Here is a 9,864-nt window from a genome sequence, read left to right as displayed (position 1 = left end):
AGGGCGTATTATCATTATTGAAAAAATTAAAGCAATTCGACGTTGTACACAGTTTAGTGCAAAGTTTACTACATTCTCAAATATGAGAATTATAACAGAGAGCTGAAAAATATTTACTAAAAATTTCATTTGTTTTGCACTAGTTTTTACAATAATGCATATTATCAATATTACAAAAATTAAACCAATTCGGCGTTAAATAATGTTTTGTGCAAAGTTTAGTGCATTCTCAAATAGAGCAAGATTTCTTAAATAATTACAACATATGGTTATTGCAAAAATAACAGCAATGAGACGATGAACGTGGATTAATGCAAATATTAGTACACTATAATACATGAGATTTTTATTCGAGAGTTTAAAAATAATTATAGTATATCGATCTGCACTAGTTTTTGCAATAAAGTTCCTCTTTTTAATGCAAACGCTAATGATGTATAATTTTCTAAATGGTTTAGTGTAAAAATTAGTGCACACTAGTATAGAGGTTTTTTTAACAAAGAGAGGAATAATATTTTTCAAACGTTCTGCAATAATATTTGCATTATTATATATATAAAAAGGCTAAATATAACGTAAAATCATAACATTTATAACATATATAGATTACTAAAACAACATTCCATTTAAATCCAAGACATTTGAATTCCTAAGAATCATTGTTTAAACATACAAACAGAACCAAACAACCAAAAAAATATTCAAAGTTATACAAAAACCATAATTATATTCAATAAACATTAAAATAAAAGATTAATCTCCCAATTTACTCTTCTTCATTGCATCAGATCTGTCCGCTTCATGGATATTCTTCCAATTTTTACCTTCCACCATAATGTTGATTAAGTCACTTTGTATATGTAGTAATTCATTAACCTAACATTATAATAAACAAATTAAAACCATAATTACCTATTTATTCATCCCTTCGAAGACTTCGACCATTGCTTTGGTAAGACTGTCAATAATAGTCAACATTAAACTCATTTTCCTTTTGCAATGTCTCTTTCTCGTTCGATCCGGTGGTGGTGAGTCTTTCAATTTCAGAGTGAAGTATATATAGATTATTTCGTATGCTTTACCAAGCAGCAAGCTAGTAGCCTCCAACTCGCTTGGTGATTCGGTATTTGTGGCTGACATCGATACTATTTCCTTCTCATCTGAGCAAGAAGTGAATGAGCTTGACTTGTTTGAAACCATGATGAAATGAAGAAAAAAATGTTTAGAGAGAGAAATGGGTTGAAGAAAATATTTTATGAAGATATGAAAATATGTTGAAGAAATTGGGATATGTAGAAGATGAAATGATGAAGAAGTATTAATGATGGCGTGTGAAGTTGAAAAAAATATATGGTTGGATGAATTGATGGTTGGATATATTTTATTAAGACTCGCAACAAACCTTGCATTAAATATTTATTAATATTTTGAAAATTATGTTTCATGTGAAAATTCATATAAATTAATGCACAATTTAATGCTAAGAGATTATTTATAATGTTTAATGCGAAACCTACTAGTAATAGATTACTATAAAAATTCAAAATTATTAAATATAATATATTGCGAAACGTATTGTTGGCATATGTCAAACGAATATTTCAAAACTAATAAATATATATACAATATAGTTTGCAATAATAACATTTCATACCATTGCAGAATTGACTGTGAAGAAATTATATATAATAATTAATACATAACTTAATGCTATATTATTACGAATATTTCAAAAATTATTTACAAAACTATTATAATAAAATTGCAGTGTCAATTGCAAATATATTATTTATTAGTGTTAATGCAATGTTTATTACAGATTTGCTTATCAATATTATCTCATTTACTTACAACTTTAATTTGCAATGATCACTGTCTTATTTATATACAGTCTTATTTATATAGTATTTGTTACAATAGTTAATTGAAATAAATTCTATTGTAAAAGATTTTGCAAACATTGACATGAATATATGTTAGTATTATTATAGAATTATTCTTGGCTTCCTTATTACTAATTTAGTTGTAAGGATATATTAATATAATTTTAGAAAAAATATTAGATTTTTCTATTTGTAGTAATATATTTTGTATTAAATTTTTTTCATATTATATTTTCTGTAAAATTATGTTTTTGTTGAAAATATAGTTAAAAAATTTGCAATATTTTTATATTTTTAATAGATGGTGTATTGCAGTTCTTCAAAACTTGTATTAAAAAACAAAATGTTGCATCTATATTATAAATTAGACAATTTTTTTATAGTGATTTGTTTAAGGCATAATAATGATACCGGGTTCTAAGACATTTTTTATATTACAACAAAAATATTGAAAAATTAAGTTGGAGATTTGTTTGACTATTATAATCTTTTTTTTATAAGGACTATTATATATAATTAATAATTCATCACCGCTAAATGTTTGCCACCTGCATCCATATTACGCTGCATGCATCCACATTACACCACCTGTTTTCTTAGCATATATCCATTAATGAGCCGATCCATTTAAACATATAAGCGGAAAAGATATAAATACAAAAAAACCTTAGAAGATAGTGACATTGTATTAATCTTTTGATCCGGGACACAACACACGACATTATCATTTTTTTTTTCTTTTTTGGTTGAATAGGAGATTTATATATCTGAAATAAAAATAAGTAAACATGTCTATCCAAACACAAAGTCTGGTACACACAAACGGTTAACTTTATCAACACTTACATGAATAATGTTAATCGGAAAATTTTCTTCTCCAAATATTATTAATAATTGAGCTTAATATATGTAATTATCAATTTATATTAAAGTGACTATTAATTTACAAAATAAACATAAAACTAATATATAGTAGTAATATGATTTAAAGATATAAAAATAATAATATATATATATTAATAGTAGAAAAATATGTTTTTACAAAATAAATTTTTGTCTCAATTCCAAACAATTAAGAAGTGGTCAATGAAGGCTGCTTGTTTGGCTCTATATGTTGTGAACATGTGACATAAGTAGACAGATATATTATGCAATTGCTTATGAAATACATTATAATTGTTATTATGTCACTTTTGTTTTAGTCCATGAATGAAATTAATTTAAATTTTTGTTAAATAATAGTATTTATTATGACATGTAATTTATAAAATATCGATATATTTTGATAATTTTTGTAGGGAATATGCGTCATTCCATGATGAATGACAAAATTTAAAAATTCTCCATGTTATTAAATTTTCTACTCAAGAAATGAAACATCCTTCTTTAAAATATTTTCTACAGATATTATCGTTACTCTAACTTATATTTAGATAGATAAATGAATAAGAGATAATAATGAATTAAATCCAAATGAAATTGAGTTTGTAATCCAAAGAATACTCTTATATCCACTTACTCACCGACACGGTTGAAGTGTTAAAACCAATTGTTCCCGAAATATGTTAACAAAAAAACAAATTTGACTTCTTATTTAATTTTGATACTTATTTAAGAATAAAATTGAAACATTCTAATAGTAAATCATGACTAAGTGCATACAATATATAATGTTCTTAATTTCATGAACCTAAAAATAATATTATATGTCATAAACAAACAAACAAACCGCTAGTAATAGGTATCATCTTATCTTATCTTTATATGTTAATGTAGGATAATATGAGCACTGGTCTTTCTATAAATAGGCTTGAAGATCCCTGTTCAATTCCATCCATTCCAAATAGTTTCCTTTTCAAGTAAAGCAAAGTGAGTGTGAAAAAATGGTTCATAAGGGTGTAGTTTTCGGGGTGATTCTTCTTTTCATCTTCTCAGCAATAGCCAAAGCTGATTCAAACCCTCTTAAAGGTAAATATTATTATTATTAGTTGCAACTATTTTGTTATACGCAAACTAATTTATCAACATGTTTTCATAATTGTTTACTGTATTCATGATATGTAGAGGAGGATAAGAAGAAACCAGACCATGTGGTAGCTGGCGGTGAACCGCAGTATTCTGAGGATCAGTTTGGTCGTCGATGTTGCGGCTGGGGACCTGGTCGGCGATATTGTGTTCGATGGTGTCGTAACGCGGAAGAGGTGGCAGCTTTCGAGGGATATGAATTACAAGCAGGAGAAGTGGGTGGGACGCCGTACTCGGAGGATCAGTTTGGTCGTAAGTGTTGCGGTTGGGGGCCTGGTCGGCGATATTGTGTGCGGTGGTGTCGTAACGCTGATGAGGTGGCAGCTCTCGAGGCATACGAAGAAGACGCCAAAAGAGAAGAAATGCGGTACTCGTTTGATCAGTATGGTCGTCGGTGCTGCGGTTGGGGACCTGGGCGGCGATATTGTGTGCGCTGGTGCTAAGTGACGCATCTATATGGCCAGACACATGAGAAAGTTCTCATGTTCCTTATGAAATAAAACTTGGCCGGGAAAAGAGTTATGTATAAATATCTCTATGAAGCTCTAGCGAGAAGTATGAATAATAATCATAATCTTTGTTAAGAAAAGTATTTACTTTTATTACAAGATAGCAAGAATACCAAAAAAAAACATAAAAGTTAAGAGAAAATGAATATATTGATAGCGGACGTGAACTAAAAGTAATCTATTAATGAAGTCTATTAATATAATAGCAATGCAATACCATTTGTCAATAAAAAAGGAATAAATGGTGCTCAAGAATGCACTCATTCTAGTTACTGTAGTATTTATAGATGAACACTCAATGATATCCATCAACTAATTCAGTGCTGAAAGAAGTTAGTCGAAGATGATCAAGATTTTGAAGGCTTGTTATGGACATGGGTTTGTAAGCGACGTAGGTTGTATAGAACAAGGTTGTTCTCTAGAACGGCAAATGAGTTTAGCCGCTCATTCAAAGCTTGAATTTGATCAAGTCCGAACCGAATATGCCACCCATATTCCCTGCGTCATTAGGAAATGTCAAAAGTCAAAACCTTAATTCTCTGATTTATCATCAAATCTTAGTGTATAGTCTATTTCTCTTTATTCAGAAACAATAAATTTATTTCTTCAAATAATTTTTACTTCGAGAATCAGTAAATTCAAAGTTACTCAATCATCTAGTTCGTGCTAAAAATAGAATATTATCTTAAAGTAGTTTCATACAGCCTAAAATTAAAATTTATTTACACTTTCGTTAAAAGATCTAACTAAACATGCGATAAAATAATATATATATATATATAATAATATATATATATATATATATATATATATATATATATATATATATATATATAAAAGGATAAAAAATAATAAAGAACAAAAGATATAATAAGGTTTGGACAACAATGCTACATCCTCGAAGTCATCCATTTTATTGATTTTTTCCATGGAATAATGGTCCAAGTAACTCTATGTTACAAGTCTCTATTTATAGGAGTATATCAAAAGCCAAAAAGACTAACTACTACTCCTAAGCCCAATAAAAGCTGCTCAATTACAACGTATAAACTCTAATAAAATATGAGCTCAAAACCCAACAATCTCAACCTTGTGTGAATACTGCGCTTATTAGGATGTGATGAATAAATTAAAAATTCAACAATTTCTACCTTGACGTATTTAATGTCCCTTAAGAAATACACGAGCAATACCCATCAATCTCCACCTTCACCAAAGTTAAGCCATCAAGAAATAAGTGGTTTCAACACTTCAATCTTCACATTTGCTCGAGTCATTGATGAGATAACTTTTCGTACATTCACTTTCACTCGAGAGCCCTTAGAAGAATAACAATCTCTCCCATCACGTATATCGCTCATTCAAAATGTTATGAGCTACACATAAATCTTCACTGCTCGAGCCATTCACGAGATAAATCATTATATCTCCACTTCTATTCAAAAACCCTTATAAGATAAAATTATAGAGTTTATAACACCAAGTAAATTTGGGTAACCACGCTATTTCAATGACGAAAGACATTCAACAACTCTTCAAAATCTTTGTTCATACCCGTTGACATATTTAGAAACTAGAATTAAAAATTCTTTATTGTGTCAAAATAATCATTTTCTTTGATTTTTTTTGGGAAAACGGTTAAAACAATTTCATTAAAATACCAAAAGTGTGAGTGTCAATGATCAAAGCTAGACAAACCTTATCTATGATTTAAGGATGACAATCAAACGACCCTAAAGAAAATGATTAGTAACAATCAAACATACAAACAAAGATTACAAACAAAGATCATAAACTGTATCAAATCCTAATCATCCCAATCAGGATTTTTATTTCCATACCAACCTGTTTTATCAACATATTGTCTTCCTCTTCCTCTTCCTCTTCCTCTTGCAATGAAAATGGATGAACTAAAGAGTTTGATGAATACTGCATATTCTCATTTTGATTTTTTTTATATGAACCCGTTCTGATTTGATAGAAAAAATATTTTCCAGGATTTACGGGCTCTTCACCTTGTTGTTCTCAACTTAATTTTCTAGATCAGTCTTAGGATTCTTGTAATTGCTTCCTTCAGCTTCATCTATGGTATCCTCTACAACAAACTTGGTAACATCTACTTCAACTTGATTGTTCTGAGTATCCTCCTCTATGGTTTCATGTATTACAACTTGACTTGTTTGAGAATAAAATTCCTTTATCTTCTTCATTCTCTGTTTTATTTCTAACTTTATTCTCTTCTTCAACAAAAATCCTCTTAATATATTTTCTTCAATTTCATTGCTTTCTTCATTTGTAGAGTCCTCCTTGGTTTCTGCTTCTTTCTCTTCCTCCACATTTTTCTCTTTGCTTTTAAACTCCTTTGTTTCTTTTTCCTGATTTTTTGCTTCTTGGTCTTTCAGTATCTTTTGCTCATCTTCCATAGCTTCAGCACATTTCGTGCTGGCATGCTGGAAAGTGTTGCAGAATTCACACATGTCTGGTCTACATTCATAAGTGATTCCCATGACATTAGATTTTCCTTTCTTGTCGACCACTGTCATATTATTCGGGAATGTGCTATGAGGATTCAACTCTATGTTAATTCTAGCAAATGATAAATGTTCTCCTCCTTCTATTTTTGGGTCCATGTATAATGGTTTTCCTAATAACCCTGCAAAATGACTAATGACTTCTGTTTTGTACATGTGTGCAGGGATATTCCAAAGCTTGAACCATATTTGTGTTGTATAATTAGGTTTATTTAATAGGTTCAAATCTTCGAACCATCTTTCCAACTTCATACAGTTTGATCCATTATATGTATGCCCATTATTCAGAATGTCATCCAGATTCGACCCATTCTTGAATTGAAGAAAGTAGAGATCATGAATATTTATAGAACTCTTCTTCATCCCATTTTCCTTCCACTGTTTCATTAAAACTTCTTTAGTGACTGAGAATGATACTCTGTTTTTTCCAATATAATTCTCTACCACCACATTTTCCCATTCTTTTATGCACTTTTCTTTTACTTAATGGGAAGTTTAAATTCAAAAGGAGAATTAAGTACCTCCATTTTTGTTTTAACATCCCCCAAGAAGATTTTCCATTTGTAGGCATGATCTGCAGCTTTCTTTCCTGCATTTTTAATCCATACCTCATTTACTTTCCAAGTAGAGTTACTCCTGATACTATAGGTCTTCCATTTAGGGCCTTCATCAACTCCCTCATTATAGTCACTAGCCAGTTTTCTATCTGTTCATATTCTTTCTTCTTCAGCAAATTCTAGTCCTAAAGATAATGAATATTGAGTTGAATTGTTATATGCTGGACTTTCTCCTTATTAAGAACAATCTCTCCTTTTTTAGAATGCATCAAAATCTTGGTGATTTGGTTTTTGAAGCCGAACAGATTAACTCTTTCATTGTAACCAACCTTCTAGACTCCTTCATTCTTTCCTTGCTTTCCTACATCAATTTCTTCAGAAGTCTTCTTCCCCTACTTTTCTACATTATTTCTTCAGAATTTTCCACAACATTTGATTTTCTTTTGCTTTTGTCATGTTTTTATGAATGACTTCTTTAGCAATCTCCTTGAAACCTTCCATAACAAACTCTTTGACTTCCTTAGCTTTATTACTCTTCTTTTTCCCCATTGTTGAAGAAGAGAACAAATAATAAAGCAGAATAAATGTAGAAATAAGACAATTCAGAAACCCTAAATATTTATCGACAAAACCATTTCAAAAGGAAATCTCCGAGAACACCAAAGATTAAAGAACACACCGACGCTCGCAATTAGGAAATAAGCATCCAGAAAAAGCTACTAAAGAAATTATGAGAGATTTAAGATTATCGACACTTACTTTGCGAATCGTATCGTTCGTACCGTTCGTGTCGATCGTGCCGTCGATTGTGTTGTGCCAACCGTGCTGATCGTGCTATCGAATGTGATGTGCCAACTGTGCCGATCGTGTTGATCGTATCTCTAGAGCTTTTCTCTTTCTTCCTTGAGGATTTGAAATTCTACTATGATAATGTTTTCCTTTGTTTACCACAAACTAAGTGTCTTATTTTTCAAGTCCAACAATTGACTGAAACCAAAATACCGATTAGACTTAAGACTAACTTTTATCATCTATATTTTCAAAATCAGATATCTATCGAAAACTAAAAACACCCAAAATGAACTTCCATCGCCTACTTCCTCAAAATAAGATATCAATCAAACAACGAGAAGACCCAAGATGAACATTTATCGTCTACTTCATAACAAATAAATTAGGTTATTACAACATATTTTTTCTCAAGTTAAAGATCTGACAAAGCATTTTTCACCCATCATGCCTTGAACATTGCACACTCAACCAACTTGAACCTCATACTTCTTCTTGAACAAATTAACTTGCAATATACTATTTTTAAAATCCAAAAATGACTAGCAATGTCTATTTGTTGATTGTGTTTTAAGGAATTTTCTAATTTAGTACTATCCTTCAACAATATCTCTTCAATAACATTTTTTAATTTTTCATATCGTTCAAATTGCTCAAATCGACCCCGAAGCGATGAAAGAGCTTGATCTATAATGTAATTGTAATTCTAAATTTATCATCAAATGATTGATTGGCATTGTTATCATCTCTCACACCCTCATCAAATTTATTCGGTCTATGAGAAACTCTTTTTTGAACAAACACAGGATGAATGCAAACTTTATGTGCAAGTGTTCCAGCTTCCTCCATCAAATGTTCAAAACCATTTTCTCTAACATTTTAAAAATATAAAATGAGCTCCTTCATTCTTGTAATTGCATCCTCAATTTCCATATCTTCTTGCTGAAGTAATTTACTAATACGATTAACTTTGTCAAAAACTTTGTACCAAATACATAAGCTAATCAAGAACTCAAAATCTTCTAAAGCGGACATCCACAAGCTTTTAGCTTCTACCCTCGCTATTATGCTTTTCTGTAATTAATAATTCAACCAATGAATCTCCAAATTCTACTACTTGATTTTTTTATTGCTCTGATGCTTTCAATACGACTTTCCCAACGAGTCTTCGACAAAAGATTTAGTGTCAAATTCTTCACAAATATTTTAAGAAGGATCCATCGTTGCATTGAAGCCGAAAACATGTATTTATGTTTTGCAAATATCCAGAAAAATATGTTGCTTGTTCACAAGATTTTTCCATTTCACATATAACTAGGTTTAAACTATAACATCCACGTGGAATATAAAATTCTATAGGATTTACATCAAGTAACTTTTTTTGTACTACTTAATGTCTACCTTTATCAATATTGAGTTGAAGTTCAATCAAAACATCTTCTAATCGTTTGAAAAGTCCAAGCCTCGATGTGTCTTCCACATTTATAAACCCAAGAAAAAACTCTTGCACTTTGACAATAATATCATCAATATCAACACATCTTATAACAATCGTCATTTGTTCTTGATG

At 30.2% G+C, this 9,864-nt stretch overlaps 2 protein-coding genes across 2 annotated transcripts; one reads left to right on the top strand and one right to left on the bottom strand.

The window, feature by feature from the left end:
• Window positions 1–3,731: 3,731 nt before the first annotated feature.
• Window positions 3,732–4,351, top strand: LOC124909548 (antimicrobial peptides-like). The gene is made up of 2 exons (XM_047450219.1): window positions 3,732–3,851; window positions 3,948–4,351. The coding sequence occupies exons 1-2, from the start codon at window positions 3,767–3,769 to the stop codon at window positions 4,349–4,351; spliced, it is 489 nt and encodes a 162-aa protein (XP_047306175.1). The 5' UTR covers window positions 3,732–3,766.
• A 2,096-nt stretch (window positions 4,352–6,447) lies between these two features.
• LOC124909547 lies at window positions 6,448–8,054 on the bottom strand. The gene is made up of 4 exons (XM_047450218.1): window positions 8,000–8,054; window positions 7,470–7,537; window positions 6,702–7,326; window positions 6,448–6,566 (listed from the first exon to the last, which is right to left on the bottom strand). Exons 1-4 carry the CDS (start codon window positions 8,052–8,054, stop codon window positions 6,448–6,450), a joined length of 867 nt encoding a protein of 288 aa, XP_047306174.1.
• Between the last annotated feature and the right edge of the window lie 1,810 nt (window positions 8,055–9,864).

Source organism: Impatiens glandulifera, chromosome 7, assembly GCF_907164915.1.
Source record: "Impatiens glandulifera chromosome 7, dImpGla2.1, whole genome shotgun sequence".
Classification (NCBI taxonomy): Eukaryota; Viridiplantae; Streptophyta; class Magnoliopsida; order Ericales; family Balsaminaceae; genus Impatiens; species Impatiens glandulifera.
Note: the sequence above shows the minus strand (reverse complement) of the source record. Positions and strands in the feature narration are given on the sequence as shown.